Source organism: Antedon bifida, chromosome 9 (assembly GCF_963402885.1).
Source record: "Antedon bifida chromosome 9, ecAntBifi1.1, whole genome shotgun sequence".
NCBI classification, from domain to species: domain Eukaryota; kingdom Metazoa; phylum Echinodermata; class Crinoidea; order Comatulida; family Antedonidae; genus Antedon; species Antedon bifida.
Window position 1 is genome coordinate 7,150,184 of NC_136234.1, and position 27,548 is coordinate 7,177,731.

The 27,548-nt window shown below is 34.5% G+C and overlaps 1 protein-coding gene across 2 annotated transcripts in view; it reads left to right on the forward strand.

Moving 5' to 3' along the window:
• Positions 1 to 27,548, forward strand: part of LOC144852416 (dynein axonemal heavy chain 6-like) — a 41,107-nt gene that overhangs the window by 1,262 nt on the left and 12,297 nt on the right. The window contains exons 3-57 of one of the 2 annotated variants that reach the window (XM_078710203.1): positions 141 to 352; positions 664 to 806; positions 917 to 1,096; positions 1,464 to 1,579; positions 3,420 to 3,482; positions 3,604 to 3,874; positions 3,983 to 4,088; positions 5,149 to 5,355; positions 5,484 to 5,557; positions 5,653 to 5,759; positions 5,903 to 6,009; positions 6,262 to 6,361; positions 6,619 to 6,737; positions 7,121 to 7,353; positions 7,551 to 7,673; positions 7,813 to 7,986; positions 8,341 to 8,559; positions 8,856 to 9,148; positions 9,489 to 9,718; positions 10,161 to 10,351; positions 10,652 to 10,732; positions 11,062 to 11,220; positions 11,367 to 11,488; positions 11,886 to 12,057; positions 12,324 to 12,428; positions 12,528 to 12,646; positions 12,756 to 12,830; positions 13,095 to 13,179; positions 13,416 to 13,666; positions 14,046 to 14,331; positions 14,644 to 14,789; positions 15,036 to 15,104; positions 15,286 to 15,472; positions 15,720 to 15,799; positions 15,977 to 16,145; positions 16,463 to 16,684; positions 17,592 to 17,831; positions 18,303 to 18,632; positions 18,751 to 18,813; positions 19,038 to 19,230; positions 19,412 to 19,550; positions 20,104 to 20,342; positions 20,734 to 21,012; positions 21,403 to 21,594; positions 22,866 to 23,041; positions 23,267 to 23,395; positions 23,644 to 23,952; positions 24,210 to 24,380; positions 24,630 to 24,797; positions 25,047 to 25,334; positions 25,444 to 25,605; positions 25,947 to 26,153; positions 26,485 to 26,666; positions 26,774 to 26,882; positions 27,202 to 27,327. In XM_078710203.1, coding sequence (XP_078566329.1) covers positions 141 to 352; positions 664 to 806; positions 917 to 1,096; positions 1,464 to 1,579; positions 3,420 to 3,482; positions 3,604 to 3,874; positions 3,983 to 4,088; positions 5,149 to 5,355; positions 5,484 to 5,557; positions 5,653 to 5,759; positions 5,903 to 6,009; positions 6,262 to 6,361; positions 6,619 to 6,737; positions 7,121 to 7,353; positions 7,551 to 7,673; positions 7,813 to 7,986; positions 8,341 to 8,559; positions 8,856 to 9,148; positions 9,489 to 9,718; positions 10,161 to 10,351; positions 10,652 to 10,732; positions 11,062 to 11,220; positions 11,367 to 11,488; positions 11,886 to 12,057; positions 12,324 to 12,428; positions 12,528 to 12,646; positions 12,756 to 12,830; positions 13,095 to 13,179; positions 13,416 to 13,666; positions 14,046 to 14,331; positions 14,644 to 14,789; positions 15,036 to 15,104; positions 15,286 to 15,472; positions 15,720 to 15,799; positions 15,977 to 16,145; positions 16,463 to 16,684; positions 17,592 to 17,831; positions 18,303 to 18,632; positions 18,751 to 18,813; positions 19,038 to 19,230; positions 19,412 to 19,550; positions 20,104 to 20,342; positions 20,734 to 21,012; positions 21,403 to 21,594; positions 22,866 to 23,041; positions 23,267 to 23,395; positions 23,644 to 23,952; positions 24,210 to 24,380; positions 24,630 to 24,797; positions 25,047 to 25,334; positions 25,444 to 25,605; positions 25,947 to 26,153; positions 26,485 to 26,666; positions 26,774 to 26,882; positions 27,202 to 27,327 — 9,298 coding nt within the window. The remainder of the gene's footprint in view (positions 1 to 140; positions 353 to 663; positions 807 to 916; positions 1,097 to 1,463; positions 1,580 to 3,419; positions 3,483 to 3,603; positions 3,875 to 3,982; positions 4,089 to 5,148; positions 5,356 to 5,483; positions 5,558 to 5,652; positions 5,760 to 5,902; positions 6,010 to 6,261; positions 6,362 to 6,618; positions 6,738 to 7,120; positions 7,354 to 7,550; positions 7,674 to 7,812; positions 7,987 to 8,340; positions 8,560 to 8,855; positions 9,149 to 9,488; positions 9,719 to 10,160; positions 10,352 to 10,651; positions 10,733 to 11,061; positions 11,221 to 11,366; positions 11,489 to 11,885; positions 12,058 to 12,323; positions 12,429 to 12,527; positions 12,647 to 12,755; positions 12,831 to 13,094; positions 13,180 to 13,415; positions 13,667 to 14,045; positions 14,332 to 14,643; positions 14,790 to 15,035; positions 15,105 to 15,285; positions 15,473 to 15,719; positions 15,800 to 15,976; positions 16,146 to 16,462; positions 16,685 to 17,591; positions 17,832 to 18,302; positions 18,633 to 18,750; positions 18,814 to 19,037; positions 19,231 to 19,411; positions 19,551 to 20,103; positions 20,343 to 20,733; positions 21,013 to 21,402; positions 21,595 to 22,865; positions 23,042 to 23,266; positions 23,396 to 23,643; positions 23,953 to 24,209; positions 24,381 to 24,629; positions 24,798 to 25,046; positions 25,335 to 25,443; positions 25,606 to 25,946; positions 26,154 to 26,484; positions 26,667 to 26,773; positions 26,883 to 27,201; positions 27,328 to 27,548) is intronic. The other variant, XM_078710204.1, reaches the window with a different exon arrangement.

The following is a 27,548-nucleotide window of genomic DNA, read 5'->3' on the forward strand; positions in this document are numbered from 1 at the left end:
AGTGATATATATGTATTATTTTCCAAAAAACGTCCAAAATTGCAGGGAAGGGGTCTTTAAAAACAATTAGTTGTCTTTGTCCTGATATTAATGACCTAATAAAGTCTTATTGACTGTTGTATGGTTATATTATTTTGCAGTAATGATGAGGCTAGTGTTGACGGTAATCAGAATGTAAAGCCAACAGATGTATCACCCGTAACCCCTGATAAGAAGGCGGAGAGTGTCATCACAGCTGAAGACAGTCAAAGTATTAATCTTGATGACGAGGAGGACGATGCATCAGTTACGTCACATGAAACTGTTTTACAAGAAAAGTTTAATTCAAGACTAGTGGTGTTGGACCATCTTGGTATGTGTAAAGCTCTGTCTACACTATGAAACTAGTTTGACAAAAAAGAGTGGTGTGCCCAAATATTGTAGTGATATGACATCATCATGTCCATATATGGGCACATCACATTTTTTTTGTCACATAAAGTTTTATAGTTTAGACAGAGCTTTAGGTTCCATTAAATTATAATCTGTTATTGAAAATGTTTAAAGTCAAGAACATTAATGGCCTTAAAAATGGCTCGTAGTAATTATTTTTTGTTGTATACACTTGCTTTTAAATAAACCAGCTTCCAATCTATTAATTATTCCAATAATATAATTTATTAGATGTTGGGCCAAAAGACGTTGTATTCCACATTGTGAAGATGCGAAAGAAGATTGGATTGACCATGAAGTTACCACGTCATGGTGTGGGGGTTAAAGACAAGGTCACTGCTTTAGAACCAAAAGCGGAAAATGAAACTCAAAATGTATGTATATATAGTATTTGTTTATAGTTAAACATCTCAGTAGGCTATTTATTGGTGAATATGTGTTCGACTCCAGCTCTACAACATAACATTTTTACTTTTGTTTGCAGGAACCAGAAATTGAACCATCAAATATTCTAGAAGATACCGGAGAATTTGTTTATGGTCTTCCAACAGAGCGTAACAATCCTAGAGGGCGGTACACACCTTATGACTTGGATTTTGTGTCAACTGAAGAGGGCCGATCCTCCAAATTGTATTTGACAGCAAGTGCTACGTCAGTTGGTATGGTTAGTAATTCTGTATTAAATACTTCATTTGTAGTTGCAAGACATCTGTTGAAACCTATTAAGCTCAAACTTTATGTGACAACAAAATGTGATGTGCCCATATATGGATATGACGATGATGTCATATTACTACGAGTTTGATAGTGTAGACAGAGCTTTAGGTTGGTACAGCAGCTAATTATTAGCAGACCTGCTCAGACATGGTGTTTGTCTGAACGGGTCCTAGTAATCAAATTTTTAATTCTCATGTTTTCATCATTATATGTGTACAGCTAGTTATTTTTAAATAACTGGTTAAAACCAGTTTACCCATGACCTAATTACTAACTTCATTTCTTACCCAATTATTTTTTTTTTAAATGTGTAGCATATTGAGGATGAAGATGGCAAGGAATACTTAGAGCTAACACCAATCTTGCAATGGTTGAATGAAAGAAGGCTGTTCAAAGCAGTGTACAACCTTCCTGTGTTTGTTAAATTTAGGTAAATACATTTAGAACTTAATTTAGAATACTGTAGTAATACTGTTGCTTACTTTAAGGCTGCTCACCTTATTTGTTTTGTTAAGCATTGACACTTTGACACACCCATTTATTGACCTCCGCCAAGGAGGTATATGTAATCGATCGTGTGTGTTTGTTACTTGGCCAAATTGAAAATTGGCCAAGTATGTTGATCGGTGCGGTTTGTGTGTGTGTGTGTTTGTTTGTTTGTCATCACTCTAGCGCTCACAATTTTGATTCCAATAAATCCAAATTACTGCCATACATGTCCGCTGGTGCAAGGACGTCACTGCCCAATTTTGGTGAAAATCCGGACCACGGTCCCAATTCTGGAACACTTTTTAGAAATTTGTTCAGACCTGCTAGTGTTAAGAGATAGGACAAAATTTTCCTGTATACACAGGATTGTAGTGAAATTAGCCTAAATCACACAGCATTAAGACACACACTTTTGGTGAAAATCGGGTCAAGTGTGTTTAGGAGGCCAATTTTGATTTGGCAAAGTATCGCGCTATGCGCGAGGGCTAGTTTGTTTGTTACTTGGCCAAATTGAAAATTGGCCAAGTATGTTGATCTGTTTGGTTTGTGTGTTTGTTACTTGGCCAAATTGAAAATTGGCCTGTTTGTTTGTCATCACTCTACCGCTCACAGTTTTGATTTGAATGACTCCAAATTACTACCACACATGTCACCTGGTGCAAGGACGACACCGCCCAATTTTGGTTGAAATCTGGACCACGGTTCCAATTCTGGACCACTTTTAAAAATTGTTTTCAGACCTGCTAGTGTTAAAAGATAGGACAGAATTATCAAAAGCCGGTGAGCAGTCTTAAATTAACAAGTAAACTTAAATTGCATTTTCTCGAGAACTACTTGTCCAAAAAACTTCATTTTTGTACAAGAGGCAAGAGTTATAATTTGTGATTTGTAATTTTAAAACTTAATTAGATTTAATATAGAGGTTTTTTGATGCGAGTAGTTTACAAAACCTATTTCTTTTCAAATTCACCCGTGTGTTTTTCGCGTTGCTGTTCTATTGTTAGCCGACTGAAGCTATTGTTCGTTGAAAGGCTGGTTACATAACCTGTACACCAAACACGTATACAGATGATTGTAGTGAAATTATCCTAAATCACACAGCATAAGACACACACTTTTGGTGAAAATTGGGTCAATGTCAGGAGGCCAATTTTGATTTGGCCAAGTATCGCGCTATGCGCGAGGGCTAGTCTGTTTGTTTGTCTGTCTGTTTGTTTGTTAGCAGGATTACTCAAAAAGTAATTACAAGATCTTTACCAAAATTTTTTGTTGTCCAAAAAACTTCATTTTTGTACAATAGACAGAGTTATAATTTGTGATTTGTAATTTTAAAACATAATTTGATTTAATGTACACCTTTTTTGATGCGAGTAGTTTAAAAAACCTATTTCTTTTCAAATTCACTTGTTTGATTTTCGTGTTGCTGTTCTATTGTTAGTCAACTGAAGCTATTGTTAATTGAAAGGATTGTTACATAACCATTACACCAAACTTGCATACACATGCTTGTAGTGAAATTAGCCTAAATCACATACAGCATTAAGACACACACAAATATATATATATATTTTTTCCCGGAGAAATCTTATGTAGGAGAATTTTACAGTAGGCGGAGGTATGCACTCTCGGAGTGGCTTTTTAGTTATTATTATTATTATATGGTTTTCTTTATCAGTTCTTACTGTTTTTAAGTTGCAAAAAGTGTATGTAATATTATTGTTAAATATTATGGTGAAATAAATAAAAGGAAAATTAAATATTTATTCAAAATGTTTTTGCAGGATGTGGAAAGCATTTACAGTTTGGAAGAAAAATGTTCGTGGCTTGAAAATGACAAATCGCAAGTAAGTTTCTTTTTAGAAATTGTTGAATTGAAGAAACAAATTCCAATATTTCAATAATTCAATAACACTTGATAGCTCAGTTGAACTAAAATGCTTTCTTTTATATTATAAATCTTAACAGAGATACAATGGTGAGGGAGCTATTCACTGCAAATGAGCTGTTACAGCGATGCTTACTACACATCCAGGCCCAGTGTGAGACAGCAGCGTCAAGTAGTCAACTAGCCATTAATGTGTCGGATAAAACCATTTCGCTACTTAACATTGATCAGCGAACGACTATGAACTTGGATCAATTCTGCGTTAAGCAAGCTGAACAATGTGATGAGGCTTTGAATGGTCTGCTCAAGATGAGGTCAAAGATTGTGAAAGTTTGCTGGGAATGCTGTGTGGTAAGTTTATTACTGTACTGTAGTAGATATAACAGTATAACCCCTCCTTAACACTGGCCCTATTGAGGAGACATGTAGTATAGAATAATGTGCATTTTCTTATGACAGAAAGTAGCTGAAATGGAAGGTGTTAAGTACAACTTCCAGCCTCACTCAGGACCTTTAATGAAAAGAGTGTCAAGTGCAGATCTACTGAAGAAGAAAAAAGATAAAGGTCAGTAATATTTTGTCTACAAGCTTTCTTAAGCTCTGTCTACACTGTTCAGTGGCGGATCCAGGGGGGGGGGGGGCGCACCCTCCGCACGCCCCCCCTACAAATCTGGGAAAAAAAATGTATCCTACCATAAGGAAAGAAAAATTGGGAAAAAAGCGTAAAAAAGAGTAAAGTACTTTCACTTTTGATTAAAACACATTGTTTCAGCGCCGTGCTAATTTACTTTTTATTTAGAGGTCACCATTGCCGTTGCTGCTTGCGTTGCGAAATGAATAGCCTATTTTCACCTGAAGCGCATTTTGGTCCCTGGATGTAACAAGATATTGACGCGTGTATCGTACGATTCGTACAAAGAATACCGCCATACAACCGCGTATGCCTACCTATTGTTTAGATCGCTGGCAGTCAGCAAGCATAAATAAAAGTGTATACGTCAAAAATGGAATGCCGTGGTTACCTACAGATCAACATCATAGAGGATATGTTAATAATAAACACTAACTGTGGTATCTGTGTGCTGTAGTATACATTATAGCAACCGATTTTTTTTTTAGGTCACCCACCCAACTGTATCAATACCTATTTATATATTTAATTTCTTCAACAAATTGATGTAAATAAATATTTAGCTATAATAAGCATTACATTTTGCGCTTTTTTCGGGGCTTCCCCTAGATGTACGTTCGCATTGAACTGAACGCAACGCAATCTAAACTAAATACTGAGTGAATGAAATCGGCAACAAAATGTTATATCGTCCTGTAATTAGTCACGCGATTGGAGGGGAAAAGTATGATCGTTTTGCTCATTGGTAGCATGCTGTTAAACTTTATGTGACAACAAATGTGACGTATATGGTAGTGATATGACATCATCTTGTTCATATATGTGCACATTTTTTTGTCACATCAAGTTTGATAGTGTAGACAGAGCTTTAGTTTTCAGTATTTGTATTATTTATATTGTAATATGTATGAGCGAAATGTATCAACTGTACCACAAGAAAAAGCTTTGTTTGTAACAAATTTTAAATTTAGGTAACATTATGTTTTCCTTGTAGACAATGGTCCGACATACACACAGATTGCTCAGTGGCGTAATGTGTTAGCCCGTTTGTCTAAGTTTCTCCGGGCTGCTGACTACCTCATTCTTAACTTATTAAGGAGACTCGTTAAGAACGCAGTAACGACCTTAAAAGATTTTTTTCAGACGTCATTAGACACAGGAATCGGCATTGAAGAAGACGAGAGCAATCCTGATGGAATAGGTAGATGCTTTGATTTCAATTGATTCATGTAAACAGAATATCAGATTGGAGAACCTTATGATATTGATAATATATATTTATTATTTATCAGAAGTGCTGATATTAAACTAATTTTTGTTTACCTAAAGCAAAACGAAATCGAGCAAAAAAAGCAAAACTTCAAACAGATGAGACCAAAAAAGCACAGAATGCAATAGATAAGGTACAGTATACTTGATTCTCCATTTTTTAAATATGCAACAAGTTACTCAGTAATTACTTTCTACTCTACCTATGTTTGATTATTATTATTTTTAGATTCTAGAAGAGATAAAGGAACAGGAGTTTGTTGAGATGCCGCCGGAACCTGTATTTCAGTTACAGCTAATGCTGAATGTACCTGTGACCTGCACACCTACAGGGTCGTAAGTTCAATACAATTTATACACTCTTTTTTATTTTTATGAATCAAACTTTTAGAAGACAAACGATTGGACCAATACCAACTGTGACATTGATTTCAAATCTTAACATAAATACTGACTATGTATGTTGTTCTTTCATCCAGACATGGAGGTTCCTACTCAAGCACATCTGAAGAAAGATCGCTTAAATCTCCTCTAAAAAAGAGTGTAACATTTGTAGAGCAAGACCATGCATCTGACAGTGATATGGGTTAGTTGCTCTTAAGCTCTGTCTGCACTATCAAACTGCCCAAATGTGGTAGTGATATGCTCAAATATGGTAATGATATGACATCATCGTGTGCATATATGGGCACATCACATTTTTTTGTCATAAAGTTTGATATTGTAGACAGAGTTACTGTTTTGTATAAAATGTTGTTCTTTTATTTAATACATGGTAAAGGTTAGTACAGTTCTTAATCTTGAGTTTAATTGAATATCTGTTTATTTGTATACAAAGAAGGAGAAGAAGAAAGTGGAGATGAAGAACAAGATTACGAGAGTGATGGAACTAATTCTCTGAATGAAGAAGAGGAAGATACGTTAGCTTATCCAGAAAGGTAAACAACATGATTTAAAAAATTGCTTATGCACAATTGTAGATTCATTAATTCATTTATTCATCAGTGGAAAATGACTTCCATTTATTGTCATTTGGATATAAAATATACATAGAAATTATGTTTGCTCTTGGATACAATTAGAAAGTGTCACATCATCTCGTACAGTATACTGCCAAGCATTCAGTGCCCGAATGGCAGCTGGATAAAGCTGTTATTCAAACAAAGTTAAATTAACGTTTTGTGTTATTTTACAGTAGTCATAAGGAGGTTGAAATTGCTGACAGGTCAAAGGTTCATATTAGTTTGCTGCCCTCGCATTCGGAGTTCATTTCTAAAATTCAGGGGATCATTGCCGGTTTTGAACATGCTGTTGGTAAGTGACTGATGATAAGAAATTACCCGTGTAAACGGGTCAAACATTGTCAGTAGGAGTTGGAGTTAAGATGCACTGTATACTACTTGTAGAAAGAATGAAATTCTTAGGTCATTGCAATGTGTTGATGTCACTTGTATGAGATTCTACTAGTCACACGATCTTGCCCAATTACATAAATAGAGAGCTGACATGATTCCTTAATAGATTCCTCAACACAGTTTGTTGATCCTAGGTCCAGGTAACCAATGGCGATGCTATATACATAGGTCATAGGTCATCTAAAATCAGAAGCTCCTTATTAACTACGAAACATTTGATTGGAAAGCAAGAGCTGGGACATTCATTCTCATATAATTAATGCTATTTTTTGGTTCATTTAGGCCAAGTTGAAGCTTTACAGCGTGAACCTCATCTAGCCGTATTCTGGCTCCCACCCTGTTATGACCTTAAGCTGTCCATTGATAAAGAAGAAGAGGAGGCTCAGAGGGAACTGAGCCGTCCTTGGCCTGACTTGGAGCTGTTATTTGGAGAGGATCCAGATTATCAAAGGATGGTAACTAACACACTTCAAATTGTGGCTGAAAATCTTGATGTTGTGACCGATTATGCTGAGGTTGGTTTTCAGTAAATTTGATCAGGATAAAGATTTTATCAGGTTACAAAAAACGTGTGATATACCCAAATATGTTATGATATGACATCATCATGTCCATATATGGGCACATCACATTTTGTCATATAAAGTTTGATGTGTAGACATAGCTTTAGATGCTCTAAAAACAAAAAAAACCCTTTTTTTTTAAATATCAGGATTTTCAAGATTATTGTGAGATGGTTGAAAGGTCACGGCACATAGATGTTGAAAAATCGATGAAGCGTAAAGAATGGTCAACAGATGAATTTCATCGAATTCTTGCATCACACTCCGAAATGGTAAATACATAGTTTTTTAGTAAGAATAAAGCACGATAGTCAGGTCATAGGTCACCAATTCTCCTAACACATGAAATGTTGAACTTGTAAAAGGTTGTTAAATAAAAAATATTCTTAATTTTTTGTTTTTAAATTCCAGATTCAGTTAATTAAGGACATGACTAAGATAAAGCGTAAAGGGATGATCCATGTGGAAAGCTTACAATTCCAAGAAGATTGCATTCCATATCCCACTAAGGTGATGAAAGCAGTTCAACAGAAATTGCCAGTCATTTGTAACAAAAGAAATGAGAATCTTATGCAGATTGTAAAGGTATTATTTACTGACAACAGCTAATTTCAAGTTTCATAACTTTTATTTACAAATTCTGACATTAAAGATGATAACAAAAAAGATATGATTTCTTTTGTTTTCCTGTATGTAATAGTGTATACTATACATTATTGCAAGTACAGTTGATTCTCCTAATACTGGACTCATCTTGAGGCCCAAAAAGTCCCAAATTTCCTTTTACCATTAAAAACACATTCAGAATACCAGACTTCCAAATAAACAGACATATTTTTAGTGTAGTTCTAAAGAAAAATAATAACTTTCTTTACTGGTTTATCAAGCACTCAATACCAGTATTATAATTTAAAAAACCTTTAATTTTCCAAATTGTAGAGTTCATCAAAAAAGTTAGACCACAGGCCGAAGACAGTAGAAGAGTTTGTTGAGCATTTGTCATTTCTTGGACGTATCAGCACTGAATTACCTATGCTTGAGCAGGAGTACATCGTGGTAACCAAACTGTTCACCATTGCTAATGAGTTTGGTGTCTATGTTGCTCCAGAGGAACTTGCTCTTTATCAGACTCTTATGCCAAGTTTTCAGCATTTAAAGGTTTGGATGACGACATGTTTGTTTTCTAATTTATGTAGCTAGTTTCTTTTACAATGTCCTTGGCTTGCTTTGTACTTAATTAGCATATTACTGTAGCTTGTGCTATGTGTAACACAGATCTTAAACTATGCATCTTCTGTGTATATGTGAGTGGTGTGTGTGTGGAAGTAAAGAACAATTGAACTCATTTGAAAAATACTCTTTACTCAATCTACAAAGTACAATGATAGCAAGAGAAGACAGAAAACAATCATACCAGATTTCACATTAAACACTTTACCTTGTTCAATTTCCAGAGTACAATCATAGCATGTGAAGCGAGAAAAGATGAAAATGTCTCCAAATTTACTGATGACCTAAAAATACACATTCAGAAACTGCATGCTGAGGCATTTGAGATGCGGAACCGAGTGAACGCACCAGCATTGCTTAGCTCCGACACGCTTGGGATTGTTGCTCTAGAAAGATTAAAGCTTTTGAATGATCAAATCGGGGCTCTGACCACAAAAGCCAGAAGTTATGCCAGTTATCAAGATCGATTTGGTAGTTCAATATCTAATCAGAAGAAAGTTCATGGCTATATTCCAGAGTAAGTTCAATGAAGTTATTTTCAACTGGTTTTGGCGGTTGTTATAATTTCTAATATAAATATCAATGTAGTGGCCAATGTTGAGAAAGTAAAATAGTTTGCACCTCATCATTTTCATATATTTCATCATTAAATTATGTCATTTTAATATTGATGTTGTGTGTAACCGAAGTGCATCTTTCTGAAAAGTAGGGTGTTTGCCCAGACAGAGCTATGTTTGGTGGCAGCTGATAGAAACAAATGAACCTTTGGGGCTGAGATAAAACAGTTGTTACATCCAGATCACTGCGTTAAGACTTTTGAATACAAAACAGTTATTTAAAATCAATTTATTTTCCAGTGAAAGTTTGTATAGCAAGTATGACAGCAGTATCAGTGCCCAGCAAGTCCTGGTTGACCTGTCCGAGCTTGAGAGGGACCTTCAGCTACGTAGCTTACTTTGGGAATCAACCAGTGAATGGGCAAGTCTTGTGGAGGAGTGGACGCTAACTCAGTTCGATAAACTCCGAGTGGATAATGTACAGAAAAACGTTAACAAGTTTACACAAACAGTTTTTATGCTTGAGAAAGGTAAGTTTATATATTTTGTAGTAGAAAACTATTGCTAAAATTATATTCATCTCTCTACCTTCCTGTATAGCCATTTTACAATCATGTTGTACTGTATATCAATACCTGTCATCTGGGCCTTTGTAAACTGCTGTGATAATATTTTTCTTATTCCATATACTTATGCATAGAGATATTATAGTTCCCTATAATATCTATGATATGAAGTATGATGCTTTGTGTACATTGGTAGTCACTTAGCCTAGTTTTTAATTACCAAAATGTAATTTTTGTATTTATTTCTGTGCACTGTTCTGGGTTGACCAACTAGCATACAGTAAGTGTTTAGAACCTGTTTGGTCTTTCCTTGCCTTTTATATTTAGTTTTGTATTTTTCTTTGAATTGTATATTGTAGAAATTGAATAAATTAATAAATAAATAGAAAAAAAAACTTTCTTTCAGGACTTCCTGCCAATGAAGTGCTTCCACTTCTTAAAGAAAATGTAGTGAGCTTTAAGAGAGGAATGCCGGTGATCTCTTCCCTGAGGAATCCAGCTCTTAGATCCAGACATTGGAAAGAGATCCAGGACCTCATCGGCAGGAATATTCTCATTGAAAAGAACTTTTCTCTTGGAAAACTACTGGAATTGCAAGTAAGTACTAATAACGCTCTGTCTACACTATCAAACTAGTTTGACAACAAATGTGCCCAAATATGGTAGTGATATACCCAAATATGGTAGTGATATGACATCATCTGTGCACATCACATTTTTTTGTCACATAAAGTTTGATAGTGTAGACAAGGCTTTTAACCCTCTCTCTCTTTTTGTTTTATTTATATTAACTCTTATATATTTGGTCTTAGCCAAAGATTTAGAAGTCAAACTGATTTACAGTACAGTAGTAACACAAGAAATCATTGTCACATTATTTTTGCTTGCTTTTTACAGGTGTTTGAACATAAGGATCGTATCAATGATATTTCCACACAAGCCAGCAATGAAGCCACCTTGGAAGTGATGCTTAATAAGGTAATATAACCAGTTAATTTCTCACTCCCATGGCTGTTTGAAACAACTTTGTAGTGGAGCTGTAGCTCGGTGGTTAACATGCTTGCCTTCCAATCCCAGGGTCCAGGGTTCAATCCTGACCTACAGTAGTGCCAGGATTGTAACTCACAACTCTTTCAACTCCACTTCCTAAGCCTCAAATGAGACTTAGTTTATAAGCATGATAAATTATAAAATAGTTCATCCATCCTGTAATTGGTGAGTTATTCGCGGTTGAATGCATATGAAATTAAATAAAAATGATTGTTAGGTTAAATACATACTTCATTACTTTTTCATAATCTTCTCAGGTGATAGATCTTTGGCAAGGAACAGACTTTCGTCTTGTTCCACATGGAAGTAGGGATGTTGTTATCATCTCTGGAGCTGATGACATCACAATACAGCTTGAAGAGAGTCAAGTGACTGTAGCAACTATCAGAGGTTCAAGATATGTAACACCAATAAAGGTAACATCAAACTTTTTTTAATACCTTCAACTTTTTTGTTGTTACTTAAATTTACTATAATATCAAAATTGTCAGATATTTTAAAAATATACTGTTGTAGTTTATGAAGTGCTATTGAATGGTTTTATTTGTACTTTTGTATGTAGGCTTTAGTAGAAGAGTGGGACAGGAAGTTGAATGTGTTTTCAAGAACTTTAGATGAATGGATGACATGCCAAAGGAATTGGCTTTATCTTGAACAGATCTTTAGCACTCCTGATATTCAAAGGTACTGTAAGCTTAGCATTGTTATACAAATAATAAGATATATAAGATAGAATATAAGATATATATTTATTCGTCCAATAGATTTTGGAATTTACTTTCCTTTGGCATTATCACATTAAAATACTTAAAACACAGAGCTCATAAAAACAGTTATATACATAATACAGTAAAAATAAATTAAATACAAATGATTGAAGTAATAACATTACCGTCGTACAACCTGATTGAAATTGAAAATTGAGTTTGGATAAAATGAATTCCTATATCTTGTCATACGAGTACGCATTACACATAATAATAGGGTCACTCTCTATAAATATATAATAATAAATAATGATTGGAATTGATAGAATAAGTTGAAAGATGGATTGGTCTATTTGAATATCTTGTTATTACAGACAACTGCCCAGTGAAGCTAAACTGTTTATCCAAGTTGACAAGAGTTGGAAAGAGGTTATGCGTCGTACAGAAGATCGACCCAACGCCCTCAGAGCAGCTACTGCACCTGGTGTTCTTGAAATATTACAAACAAACAATTCTAATCTAGAAAAAATACAAAAATGCTTAGAGGTAAGATAAGATTTATATACAGTAATTGTATTATCATTTTATTTATTTAATCTTTTTTTTATTCAACCATATTTATAGAGGGTGACCCAAACAGCGTATGTTGACAATCAATGGGCCCTAATGATGAGTTATGATATGTGACAGTGGTTGTGTGTATATTTATATGATTCATATAATAGCTACCTAAATCAGGGAAAACATCTCTCTTCCTAAATTTATTTCAATAATTTGTATTCTTGTAAATTTCTATTGTATTTCTTTTTTAGGATTACCTTGAAACAAAACGTTTAGTTTTTCCACGATTCTATTTTCTGAGCAACGATGAACTGCTTGATATTCTGGCTCAGAGTAAGAATCCTGATGCTGTTCAGGTCAGTGCTTGGAACACTCTTATTTAACATAACACAACATTAAAGATAGAAATTAATCAGTAAAGTCAATGTATTAAAACTGCTTTTTGTCATTTACAGCCACATCTAGTAAAATGTTTTGGAAACATCAAATCATTGGAGATTGTCTATGAGCCTAAGTTACCACCTACTGTAGCCACCATGATCTCAGCTGAAGGCGAGGCTGTTATCATGCCAAAGTATGTAGTCTTTTACTTAATCATTTTTCACAAAACCACCTTTTGTAAAAAGAGACTGGTCTCCGTTATTGAATATCACACTTTATGATCTTGCTTGTTGTATTCGTAGGAACGTACGAGCTCGTGGACCTGTTGAGCAATGGCTGGGTAGTGTTGAGTCTGGTATGTTTGACACTGTTAAAAGGTAAGAATAGATGTTAACTATTATTTTTTTACTAAAGCTCTCTCTGCATTATCAAACTATGTGTGATATGCACAAATATGGTAGTGATGACATCATCATTTCCATAATGGGCACGTCACATATGTTTGACACATAAAGTTTAATAGTGTAGAGACAGAGCTTCAGACCATGCATTGGACATTTAAAAAGAATAAAGAAATGTATATGTAAAAGTTTATCTTGTACAGTTTTAATATTGTTTATCTTCTCTTTGTTTTGAAATAGGAATCTTAAAGAAAGTATGCATAAATGGGGTGAAGTGTTTTCTGATTGGACGCTTGGACATCCTGGTCAAATTATTCTCACAGTGGTCAGTCTCTTTATTTGATGTATTTAAAGAATTGTAGGAATCCAAAAGAATTTGGAAGAATAAACTCCAGTAGTTTTCTATAGATATAATAATAATATAATTAATAATATGTATACATACATACATACAACTCAAGTGCTCAAAGCGTGTGACATTTGTAATATTAATTTAAAGGTTGAACACTTTTTAATCACATATATCTCACTTTAATATTTATTATTTATTTTTTGTAATAGGCTCAAATAATGTTCAATCGTTCTGTAGTAGCAAGTATGATGAAAAACGATCCAGGACCTAGCTTGCAAAGCACATGTGATGACCTCATTAACAATCTGAACACGCTGGCAGGCTTAGTAACTCAGAATCTAGCCACACATCAAAGGATGAGTGTAGAGGCATTTATTACCATCTTAGTGCATTCCAGAGACATCCTCTTGAACTTAATACAGAATAAAGTTTTTACTGATGACAGCTTTGAATGGCAACGGTTTGTATTTTTTCCTTCTTTTTTTCCCGTTATTTTATAAACATCAACCAACAGTAAACAAATTCACCAGTAATGCTGTGTATAAAAAATTTGGCATTGCTGCATTCAACAAAAACTAAAAGTATATACTCTTAATAAACTATCTAGAAATGTTGACATTCTTTTTTGATTCTCTGATGAAATGTTTGATTTGTACATTACATTTTCATTTTTAAACCTTATTACGTTTCATTGTTGTTATTGATGTTGTTCTTTCTGCTTTTGAAGGAAATAAATGTTTATTTTGATTGTTGATTTTTTTTATTAGATTAGAGGTACAGGTTTTTACTGTGGAATGTGCAACATTTGTTATATAATTATATATTTTATTGTGTTAAAGGCAATTACGTTATGAGTGGGACGAACAACACAATTCCTGTCAGGTGCGTCAAGCCAATGCCAGCTTTCTTTACGGCTATGAATATCTCGGCTGTTCAGCAAGACTTGTCATCACGCCGCTAACAGATAGATGTTATCTGACATTGACTGGTGCACTCCATCTACATCTGGGAGGGTCACCTGCCGGTCCTGCTGGTACTGGTAAAACAGAGACGGTCAAAGACTTGGCTAAAGCTGTTGGAAAACATTGCCTTGTTTTCAACTGTTCTGAAGGCCTGGATTATAAGGTAATACTCTCCCAATACCGACACCATTGGGCTGACCAAATATGTCTGGTTTTCTGGAAAGTCTGGTATTCCGAATGTGTTTAATGGTAAAAAAGAATTTAGGACCTGTTTGTTGACTGTACTTTAATTATTTTACTATTGTTAATTTTATTGTAAGCTTTGTCCTTTTTAAAATGTTTTCCGGCACCAGGCTTGTGGTAGCTTTTACTATTTTCCTGGCCTCATATATTTTGTTGTCAATATTTACTTTTTGTTCTTGTACTCTCATCATTTATATATTAGTAATTATTGAAAATATTGATTACCTTTCAGACACTTGGTAAATTTTTCTCTGGACTTGCTCAGTCTGGAAGTTGGTGTTGTTTTGATGAATTCAACAGAATTGATGTTGAGGTGTTGTCTGTTGTTGCCCAGCAACTACACAGTATAAAGACTGCCAAGGATGCCTCTGCTCTCAGGTTAGATTGCTGTTATTTTATTTGGTTTTTTTTCAATTCATTTTTGTGATTTATATTTTTTTGTTTTTTTTGTCTGTTTTGTTTTGGTGTCTCTGACACAAGCATTTGCTTTCTTGATGACGCCACCATTATTTGGAAATGTTGTTATGATGATGATGATGATTTATGACCTGTATACTGCTAAATCTTGCTTGTATTAAACGTAACAGTTATTTTCAACCAAGTATTTTGATATATAAATTGCAGGTTTATGTTTGAAGGGCGTGATACAAGACTTAATCATACATGTGGAGTATTTATTACAATGAATCCTGGGTAAGTGATGACGTTACTTCATATACTATGCATGATAGATACATCTTTATATTTGTGGTTCACTTGGAATGCCATGGGATTAAACATGTAACAAATGCAGTAAATCGAATGTCACTGGATTCAAAGTATATAGGACGTAAATGAGATCAAATTTAATGTAATTTTATAAATGATTTTAAAGGTATGCAGGGCGTGTTGAGTTACCCGATAATCTGAAGTCGCTCTTCCGTCAAGTTTCAATGATGGTTCCTGACTATACGCTGATTGCTGAGATCTTGCTTTTTGCTGGTGGCTTTACTACAGCTAAGTCACTGTCTAGTAAGATAGTGAACTTATATCAACTTGCGAGTAAGCAGCTATCACAGCAGGTTAGTAGAGTTTAAACTTAATGATGACAGTGTTGCTAAGAACAGATTTTGTTTTCTTTATTTTGTGTCTAAAGCTCTGTCTACACTATCAAACTAGTTTGACAAAAAAAATGTGATGTGCCCAAATATGGTAGTGATATGCCATCATCATGTCCATATATGGGAACATCAAATTTTTGTTCACATACAGTAGTGTAGACAAGGCTTTATATTGTATATGAAAGTTATTACTTTTGTGCTTTTACAGGATCATTATGATTTTGGCATGCGGGCCATTAAGTCTGTTCTTGTGATGGCTGGGCAGAGGAAGCGTGGTATTCAAGCACAGTAAGTCATTGTTTGTGATTAAAAGTTTAATGGCTTACAGAGATTTGCTAATATAATGCACTAATAAAATGATTTGTTCTTGAGCTATGGAAGATTTTGTACTCCGTATTATTTTTTCCGAAATAAAAGATGAAATGAAAAATAAATTATTAAATGTGACTAAATTGTAATTTTCAGAAAAGGAATTATATTGAATGAAGAAGAAGAATCACATCTGTTGATTCATTCGTTATGTGATGCAAACCTTCCAAAGTTTATTGCTGAGGATGTGCCTTTATTTGAAAACATTCTGGCAGATCTGTTTCCAGGAATTGATCCACCATCACCAGATTATGGCAACCTGGAGGTAAACACACAAACCTTATTATGTTAAGAAAGCATTTGTTCTGGAAAGAAATCTGCCTAAGTACAGTAGTTTTAACTTGTTGATTTAGATTTTTTTTCTACCATTTATCTACAGTAGAATCCCTCCTTTGGGTCAACCCACTTCAGAGACACCCTATTAGGAGGATGCATTTCTGTGAAATGAATGAGGGGAAATATGTTTTAAACAATAAATTTTAAATAATCATTATTCAGGAACACAACTATTAAAAGGACACTTGTTGTCTTAGTGTTTTACCACTATATTATTATTAATTTGAATGTTTGTGTAACATACAGAAAGCAATTTCTATGGCAGTGCATGACCTCAACGTTCAGCCTTGGCCAGCCCAGCTCACCAAAGTACAACAGCTCTTTAGCCAACTTCAAGTACGTCATGGTGTAATGTTAGTAGGTCCTAGCGGAGGGGGTAAGACCATGGTACGGAACATTCTTCATAGAGCTTTGGTTCTTCTACCTACTTTACATGCCTATAAAGATGAACATGGCAAACAGTGTATTGTAAGTTGCTTTTTATTCTTCTTCTGAATTAACTATCAGTTGTCATTGCATTAGTATTGACATTATTTACATTGATTATTACCTCCGCCAAGGAGGTTATATTTTCACCCCTGTATTTTTGTGTGTGTGTGTGTGTCTGTCTGTCTGTGAACAGCCTGGAGGCCACAGTTTTTATCCGAATCTTGCCAAATTTGGCCACAATGATCTATGCCCCAAAGGCTTGGACGAGTTCGATAGTGAGATGGAAAGGTCATAGGTCAAGGTCACAACTAACAAAAATCTATTTTACTGCCTAGAGGCCACAGTTTTTTTTCCGATTCTCACCAAACTTAGCCACAATGATCAATGACTCATCATATAATTGTGGTTAAATTTTGAAGGGTCAGGGTCAAAGATCAAGGTCCACAAAAAAAAAAAATAAAAAAAAAAAAAAAAAAAAAAAACCTTAGTGGGAATTGAACCTGCGATCTCAACTGTGCGAGGCTGGATACATAACCATTACACAAAACTCTCATACACAATTTTGCAGTGTGCAATTAGCCTATTTACACTTACAACTAATAAAAAAAAAAAATTGTAAAATATATATATTTTCCGGGGACATTTTATGTATGGGAATTTTACAGTAGGCGGAGGTTTGTACTCTCGGAGTACCCTCTAGTTATTATTATTGACATTTTAAATAATCAAACCAGACACATTTTATTTATTTTTGAAATAAATATGTTGCTTTTTGTTCTTAATCATCGGTAGTCATTGGATTGGTGTTGACATTAGCTTTTTAACTTTACTAAGAGATCTACAGTAAGATCAAACCATACACATTTTTCTCATGATTTTTCACATGATTTCTTTTGTATTTTTACTTAAATTTCATTCATTTAAAATAAATGTTTTTTTTGTAAAGAAAACTTACGGAAAGAAAGGCAGAGTAGAAACATCAGTGATAAACCCAAAATGCGTTGACATGGGTGAGTTGTACGGTGAGACTAATCCTAACACACTAGAATGGAGTGATGGTCTGCTGCCCTCTATAATGCGGCACTTTTCCAAGGAAGCCATGGAGATGACGCATGTGGATGATAGTGACAGACCGTCAACAACAGGTTCTAATTTGACGTCTGTTACAAGAGGTAAAAGTCCTAAGGTAAATAGATCTTTAACTAAATCTCTTGTAGGCGTAGCCTAGCCTCGACTCCGGACCCAGCACATGCTGAGCTCCTGAAACAAGTAAATTAATACATACTGTAATTTCTATACCAACCTATATAAATTTGCTACCCTCCAAACTGAGAAATGCGGTGTCAATAAATGATTTTAAGTCTGCTCTAAAAAAGTATTTGACTCACTACATATTGTATAGTGTATTGTATATGTTTTTTATAGTTCTTTTGTTTATTTCATATATGTTTGTTTTATATGTTTTGAGGGCCCCTTGTTTGTCAGCATATTCTGTTTAGGGTTACCCTTTATAAAATTGCTGACTAGACAGTTCATCATAGAGATATTTTCTGAATACATAAACTTGACTATTTATTGAGGTTAAAAAAGTTTATAGACACATTGACTGAGAATATTGTTACAGAACATCTAATTAATAGGAATTAATTTAAAACAGGAAAGTGTTAGCAGCTACCAGACTAGTAAACCAATGAGTGTGATCTCAGATTCAACTATTGATGCCGATCAAGAAACAGTTAAAACCAGTGACCGTGAGAACGATATGAGTGATGAAACACCCCTTGATTGGCATTGGTTGGTCTTAGACGGCCCTGTTGACACCCTATGGGTTGAAAATTTGAACACAGTACTAGATGATAGTAAGTTGCTGTGCCTAGCTAGTGGTGAGAGGATTGGGATGTCCAAGGGCATGCGACTGCTGTTTGAAGTGGATAATTTGTCCCAGGCTAGCCCCGCTACTATCAGTAGATGCGCCATGATATACATGGTATGTATTCAAACTTTTATGTATATATTTGTGCCATTTTGTTTCACTCACTGAATAATTTAATAGATTCTATGGTTCATTCTTAAATTGCTCATAAGTGTATGTTTTATATTTGTAGGACCCAATTGATTTAGGATGGAAACCGTATGTCAAAACATGGCTATCAAAACTGCCCAAAGAGGTGAGTACAGTATGTCTATAGTTAATGACCATCGTGCCCAGTGGCTATGAGCAACCAGGGACCCCAGAGGTTAAAAGGTCCCAGAGGATATAATCAGCCCTAATGCAACTATCCAACGCTGGAGGTGTGGAGTGCTAAACAATGTCTCCTGCATTACGCCACTGATCATACCTAACTAATTAAGTACAGTAACCAAGAATAGTAAATTCACATTTTCTTTATAGTTTCCTGAGAGTGGTAGGAATCATCTCCAAGCATTGTTTGAAAGAAGCGTTGATAGAGGGCTTAACTTTCTGCATTCGGTTGCTAAGCAGCAACATGTTCCTGCGACAGACATGAACATAGTCTGTATGTTGTGTCATTTGCTCTCAGCATTTATCAATTTTATGTCAAAAAATGGTGGATATGGCAAAAAAGGTAATGTAAAAAAAAATGAAATTTATAAAATGAATGCTCTCTTTTGTTACATTTTGTCATAAATTCAAACAAATTTCCTAATCAGTACATTCACAAAAGTTAAAATTACAATGCAGAGTCCTAGACTAGGCAGTAATGTAGTTTTGGTTCTGAACAGGGTGTATTGTTTGTTTAATTGTAGATTCTACTTTGAGAACTGGTGATAGTAGGCAGTCAATGCAATCAAGTCAGTCATCCAGACTTGGTTTCAGGAGGACTGGACGAGGCAGTAAGCTAAACAGAAGTATTGCTGGTTCTGATGCTCTATCTGAAAACACTGGGTAAGCAATTGAAATTTATCTTGTCTCCTGTCTTTCATTACTCCTCAATGTTTAGCAGGCACCTATCAACCAGATTGATTAATTGATTATTTTTTGTTTTTGTTTGTATCACAGCAAAGAATGGTACATGAACAAAAACTGTTTTGAGTGATATTTTTTGTTGATGATTATTGTTTTGCAAGCACCAAATAGATTTTTATTTGTTGTTCTGTTTTGTGTTCCACAGCAAAGAATGGTACATGAACAAGAACTGTTTTGAGTGATATTTTTTGTTGATGATTATTGTTTTGCAAGCACCAAATCGTGTTTATTTTTGTTCCATTTTGTGTTCCACAGCAAAGAATGGTACATGATCAAGAACTGTTTTGAGTGAAACTTATTGTTCATGATTATTGCTTTGCAAGCACTAGATTGATTTTATTATTTGTTCCCATTTTGTATCACAGCAAAGAATGATATCTGAACAAGAACTGTTTTGAGTGATACTTGTTGATGATTATTATTTTGCAAGCACCAGATTGTGTTTATTTTTGTTCTGTTTTGTGTACCACAGCAAAGAATGGTATCTGAACAAGAATCCCGACCAGTTACCTACATTGTTGGGTAAACTCTTTGTTTTCTGTTTCACGTGGGCGGTTGGCGGGAACTTGAAACGAGCAGATGACCCCGACGATGACGGAGGAATTAATCTAGGAACTAAAACATCAAATTTTAAGGCAACTACTGATAGTGACATTGCTTATGACTTTGACGGACTTGTTAGGGATACCTTTGATATCGAACCACCACTTGGTAAGTCAATGACTTCTCTTCATTTAGTTTCTATATTATTTTTCTTGATATTTGTTTTTATTTATGTTGACATAATACAAAAAGAACGAGCCAACAAAAAAACAAAAACAAGAACACACATATTAACATGGTACTAAAAGAGATAACCATATAAAGATATGTCTACACTATCAAACTAGTTTGAAAGAAGATGTGTGATGTGCCCAAATATGCTAGTAATAATATGGGGTAATATGACATCATCATGTCCATATATGGGCACATCGCATTTTGTCACATAAAGTTTGATAGTATACAGAGCTTAAATACCCAGAAGGAGATTTTCATCTTAAGGTTTTCATTCTACATTAGATCAATTTGCGTCTTATGACTTTTTAATATTGCTTTCTAGGAGTACGTTTACCTTCTGGTAGTAAAACCATCTTTAACTATTTTGTCAACATGGAGAATGGTAAGTTTGTGAGCTGGGATGTTCTGGTACCCAGCACCAAGTCTTTGATTGACAAGGGAGTGGCACATGTGTCTATTGGTGAACAGATGGGGTTAACAGCCCAAATGAGTCAAAAAATGCAACTGGACGAGGGTGAGCTGGTGACCACAGTGGATACAATACGTTATTCGTTCCTCGCAAGTCTTTTGTTACTCAATAAACACCCTGTGTTGATCACAGGTAAGCTTTATTTTAATGGAGTTGTTAAAACTTTCTATGATAACAGGTTTGAAAAACATAACATGAACATAAAAATATCGACAATAAAATGGAAGAATAAATGAAAAAATGACAGTAACACCAACATATTTGAAATGTGATATAAACATAAACAAGTGTAGTACAGTTCAATTCTATTTTATTAGCTACCGATGCCATCAACTGTAAATATCTGCATAAACAGACAATTTAATATCATCCGGGAGGTCAGAAAAGGGGTTGATATTGGTGAGAGAGAGTGAATGGGAAAGGTTAGAGTGGAGGAAGCGGAAAGGTCTAGCATGGAATCAGAGAGAGTTCAGTGGATAGTTCCTCAAATAATCGTAATTGATATTGACTTTGTATATGCAGGTGATTCTGGTGTAGGGAAATCAGCTGTAGTAAGCCACATATTGGAGCATTTGGCCAGACCACATGGTGCTTCAACTGAGCACGGCACAATCCTTGGAGAGGTGCTTCAGTACTCAGAAAGAGGCACCAGTGTTCTGTCCAACATTGCTTCACTCACTTCTGGATTCATAGGAGATAACGACGTTGAAATAGGTAAACATTTGATCATTTACATTTTATTTTTGATACCAAATTTAAAGATGTATTGTCCCTTTGACCAACTAAAAAAAAATTTTTTTTTTTAATTTCGAAAAAAAGTGGGTCATTTTGAAGTATCATAATAGTTATTAACTTTCACCAAAAATTAGTACAAAAAAAAATTATTTAACCGAAATACAGACATTTTTTTGTTCAAAAAATAACTTTGACTTCCAGTCAAAGTTTTCGATCAAAACATATCTCATAATGCAACGCACTTGTTTGGCTACTCTGTATGCATAATCATAAAACTTCCTCGCGATCTGTGTGAAAACACCTTCTCAACCCCGACGAGTTGTAAACAATCCTAATTAGCATCATGTATAATGCATACTCGTGGTTTGAAATCTTTGTTTACTTTCGCTTGTGATGATTTTCCAGACGAAATGTAATCAAATTAATTTACCTGTTAATTACGTAAACTTGTTGCTTTTAGCTCGAATTTTCGACTTAAAGTGAATACCTTTAATATTACTGTGATATGGCCAATTTAAATTTAGAATATTTTTTTTTCATTTTTTGTGTTTCAAGGGACAATACATCTTTAAATATAATTTGTTGGATCAATATCCAAATTATGTTTGTTTGAAAAATCAAACTGAAATTTATATGTATTATTATTTATATTATAATAGTTATTACTTTTTCTCAAAGCTGTCAGGAGTGTCAAACATGTTTGGTAAAAACCAGTACAGTAGAACTCCTTTTATGAAGACATCTTTTGAACTCAACCCCTTTAAAAGGATCTTCCCTGAAAAAGGACTTAAACCACCCTTTATTGTTTTGATGGAAAAGTGTCCCCTTAGTAAACACTTCTCCTGAATAGAGGTGTCCCAAAAAAGAGGTTCTACTGTATTACTATTACTAATACTATATAGATTTAACTTGTGTTATAACTGCTTCAAACAATTTTTTGTTGCTTTTCTCTTAATCTAAAATGTCTAAGCATTGTCTGAAATTTTATACAAATTGTCTGAAACAAGCATTCTGTATTATACAAAGTGCATTTTTACACACAGTTTTTTTTTAAGCATTTCTTTAATTTGGCATTTTTTAAAGTGTAATAAAAGCTTTTGATAAATTTAAATTCAAATACATTACTTCTACAGTACATGCTTTATCTAATTTAAAATTTCTTCTAATTTCACCAAGCAATCTTTTTCCTACATGCTATAATTGTTTACAATCTCTAATTAGTAATTTGTTTACTTATTGTGATATTTTAGGTGATGCACAATTAAAATCTTTGTTAGAAGGAACAAATCGCAAAACTATTGAAGCAGTAGTGTCCACTACATTGCAGCTAAGTGCTCAGACTAAGGCAGATCGCATCCAAGCTCAAATACAACATAAACTAATTAAAAAGGGCAAAAATACAATGGTTGGACCAAGAGGAAAAACAGTAAGTCAGAGCAACATTTAAGTCCCATACTCAACTTCTGTTGTACCATGCATCAAGTTTTTTAAGTAAATAGTATTATAGCTTGTTTAAACATAATTTGGTGTTATTCTACAAGGCTGTGTTGGCCATTTCCTAATATCAAAACACCTTGAAATGTCATTCAACCACTTTGAAACCAAATATATTTTCACTAATAAGATATAACCCAATTGTTGTACTTCACAGTTGATTGTGTTTGTGGATGACCTTAATTTACCAGCTCCAGAAAAATTTGGTGCTCAGCCTCCTCTTGAACTTATTCGTCAGTTCTTGGAATTTGGTGGATTTTATGACACCAAGAAGCTTCTCTGGAAGGTAAGTAAATGTCTTTCTATTACCCTACTGTCCAATTCTGTAATTTGAAACAGAACAATAAAACAAAGAGAGCCTTTGCTAGATACAGGTATGACCTAAAGTTTACCAGCAAACTAATTTTGGCCTCCTTAGTCTGCACTCTCGTTTTTACTGTAATATGTAAGCTTTGTTCTGTTATCTATGAACATTTTTGAAACAATAAAAAAAAATTATCCATTCTTCCTTACATGTATGACTGTATTTTGTAGGATATACTTGATGTTACACTTGTTGGTGCTTGTGCCCCACCTGGGGGCGGTAGACAGATGATCAGTCCTCGATTGCTCAAGTACTTCTCAATGCTTAGCCTACCACAGCCTTCCATTAAGTCCCTTCAACATATCTACCAGGTTCAACTTGGTAGATTTCTTGAGAACCAAGATTTCATTCCAGATGTGAAGGCGTTACTAACACCATTAGTGTCAGCATCCATTGCTATCTACTATAAGATGTCATTGAACCTGTTACCAACACCAACTAAAACTCACTATACCTTCAACTTAAGGGATCTGTCAAAGGTATTATAGAATTTACTCTGAACTTGTACTATTGAGGTGTGTGGTTTGATAATTAGAAAAGGCTTGGTTACTGTTCGGAGAATTCTTTTAAGCTCTGTTTACACTATCAAACTAGTTTGACAAAAGAAGTGTGCTGTGCCAAAATATGGTATGATAATATGAAATATGATATGCTTAAATATGGTAGAAATATGACATCATTTTTTTGTCACATAAAGTTTGATAGTGTAGACAGAGCTATAAATTCTTATTTCTAGGTAATTCAAGGGTTATTGCAGGCAGACAAGACAGTGGTCACTTCAATAGAGTCTGCTGGTCAGTTACTTGCTCATGAGTCCACCAGAGTATTCCATGATCGGTTGATGGACACTGATGACCGAATGATGTTCTTCAGTTTTTTGGCAGATGACCTCCACAATCACTTTAAGGTAGGTTTAGAATCAAACAAGTGTTGTTACTGTTACTGTTCTTCTACTGAAGACACATGACCGTCATTGATGTATACTCAGTATCGGTTGACTTTACCGCTGGTGTACTCGAGATCTACGTTTATACCACGCTATACACGTTTTATTTTAATTTGAACTTTTTGATTTATATAAAATTGTAGTTTATATCAAATCTTGAAAATGTCCATAAACATCTAATTACTGTACTATCTCATTTTTTTCTAACAGCTTAAGTGGTCAGCAGAACAGCTGTATACCAAGCCTTTCATGTTTGGTGATTTCATGGACGTCAATGCCCCCTCAGCTGAGCGGATATATCGTGGAATGCCTGATCCAAGCCGGACAGTGCAAGTACTGGAAGATTACTTAGTGAGGATGAATTATGGGAACTCACAGGTAAAAAGAATTAGTACATCACAATCTGATCATTGTCATCATTATCACATCTAAATCAAGATCATATATTCTTAACAATCTTGATGGTCTGTGTAGTTGTTATATTTATATCTAAAACCAAAACAATGGCAGATATTATTTTGGCATACAAAATAAAAAAATAACACAATAAATTACACAATCTCAGAAAAAACTTTGTATGTCTTTGACATTCTTTATATAATTATTCATTCATTCATATATTTTCAGGGAACCCAAATAGTGTTTTTTAAAGAAGCAGTAGAACACATTGTAAGAGCAGCCAGAGTGTTTCGCCAGCCAGGTGGTCATATGCTGTTAGTTGGCATGGATGGTACAGGGAAATCAACAACCGTTCAGTTAGCCTGTCTTATCTCAGGCTGTGAACTGTTCCGTCTCAACCTTACCCGTACATACAATATTAATGATTACAAGGATGATTTGAAAAAAGGGTTTTTAAAAGCTGGAGTTCAGGGATTGAATACTGTCTTCTTGATGACAGACAGTGATATTGTCATGGTAACTATTTGATTACTTGATTTCTACATCCTCAAATCATACAAGAATTCATTCATTTAATGTGTTCAGCTATTCATTAAAATGCAATGCATTTTTTTTAATTTTGTAGGAAACCTTCTTAGAAGACATCAGTAGCATCTTGAATTCTGGTGAGGTTCCAGATCTCTTTGATAATGATGATTTGGAGTCTATATCAATGGACTTGAAACGACTCGCAGCCGAGGCAGAAATACCAGACACCAGAGAAGCAGTGTACCAGTTTTTTATTCAGGTAATAACTAAACATTAATGTAGAGGAAGGTGGGTAATACTTAGTACTTACTTTGTACTTGGTGGTTGTCCTTTTGAATAATTCACAAGGAAGTCTGACAAAGAGGCCTTAGGGAGTGGCTTAATAATACATTAATTAATAGTTGTTTGTACTACCTTTTATGTGATTTTTATCTGCATTTTTTTTTTATTTACCAATTTCAATGTTCAAATTCAATTTGTTAGTACCAGTTGCAATAAAATCAATACATTTGTATGTGGCAATGACTATACCTTCAGTTTCAAATTGTTAACCAAAATCATTGAATTTAAATACATAAAACTTTCTCTACTTCATATCAGCGTGTGAGACGTAACCTGCATGTAGTTATTGCTACCAGCCCTGCTGGCAACACTTTCCGTCAGAGGTGCAGGATGTACCCATCCCTCATTAACTGCTGTACTTTAGATTGGTTTGACCAATGGGGTGAAGATGCCATGTTAAAGGTCGCTCAAGTATATCTGGGTCAAATTCAGTTTGAGGGCATCAATGCACTGCAAGATATTGCAGTAAGTATACCGACATTGTACTTTCTTCTTCAGTAATTCTATGAATGGATGACTAGTTAGGGCAACGTTAGTTAACAATATCCAGTATCATTCAAGAAATTACGTCACATAGATACTCAATGAAGACTGAAGTAAATTATCTCTCCTTATTTTTAAAGCTCTGTCTACACTATCAAACTAGTTTAACAAAACAGTGTGATGTGCCCAAATATTGTAGTGATATTACATCATCATTTTTTTTGTCACAAAGTTTGATTTTGTAGACAGAGCTTCAGTGACATTTAAGAAAGTTTTATGTAATGTAAGATTGTAAATTATTCTTTTCTTTCAGATTTTGAAAGAGAGCATAGCAAAGGTGTGTGTTGACATTCATCAGAATGTAGAGAAGAAGGCAAATCAGTTTAAACTGGAATTAAACCGTCATTTCTATACAACACCAAGTAGCTACCTAGATCTTGTACAACTTTACACTAAAACACTGAAAGAAACTAAACAAAAGTTTCTGGATAACAAGTAAGTGTTCTTTTCACAACTAAATATATGTGGTGTTACCGCAAACATATTGATTCCGCCATACAAACCTTCAAACATTTTTTGGTTATTATCTATATGATATTTAGACATAGGCTATCAGTGGGGCTGTATAAACTATCTGAAGCTAATAAACTGGTGGACACCATGCAAGAAGAGCTTGTAACACTAGGGCCTAAGATTGAAGAGAAAGCAAAGGTAAACAGATACAAACTATTTCTCATTATTTTAAGTAGTTTATCATTTGTTGTGCTTATAAAGTCTCATTTGAAGCTTAATGGAGTGGAGTTCAAAGAGTTGTGAGCTACAACGCTGGCAATATGTCAGCTTTGAACGCTGGACCTTAGGATCGGAAGGCAAACATGTTATAACCACCAAGCTACAGGTTATTATATTGTTACCTGCACTAGGATACATCAACTTACCTGACCTATGTCGTCGCAAATCGAACGCTCACTATTACTCACTTGAGTATATGTTTATGATTTGTACTATATTTTTATCTGTCTCTCACTAGGATACAGAGGTGTTATTAAAACAGTTGAAGGTAGACCAGGCTGCTGTTGACCAAGTACGAGAAATAGTTGTCAAGGAAGAGACAGTGATGAAACATGAAACACAGATGGTACAAGATTACGCTGATGTAAGTCAATACACTTTGCTTTTGGCTGTTAACTTTGTGATTCCGTCCAGTCATAGTTTGCATATATGTATTATATATATTGTATCTGGTCACATGTTTGCCCTACTGTACCTTGATATAAGTGTGTACTTTATACACTAAGTACATTGAGAACACTTGTATACAGGAAAGACCAGTTCATGTCACTGATTGAGCCAACATGTTTCAATATTGTTAATAAA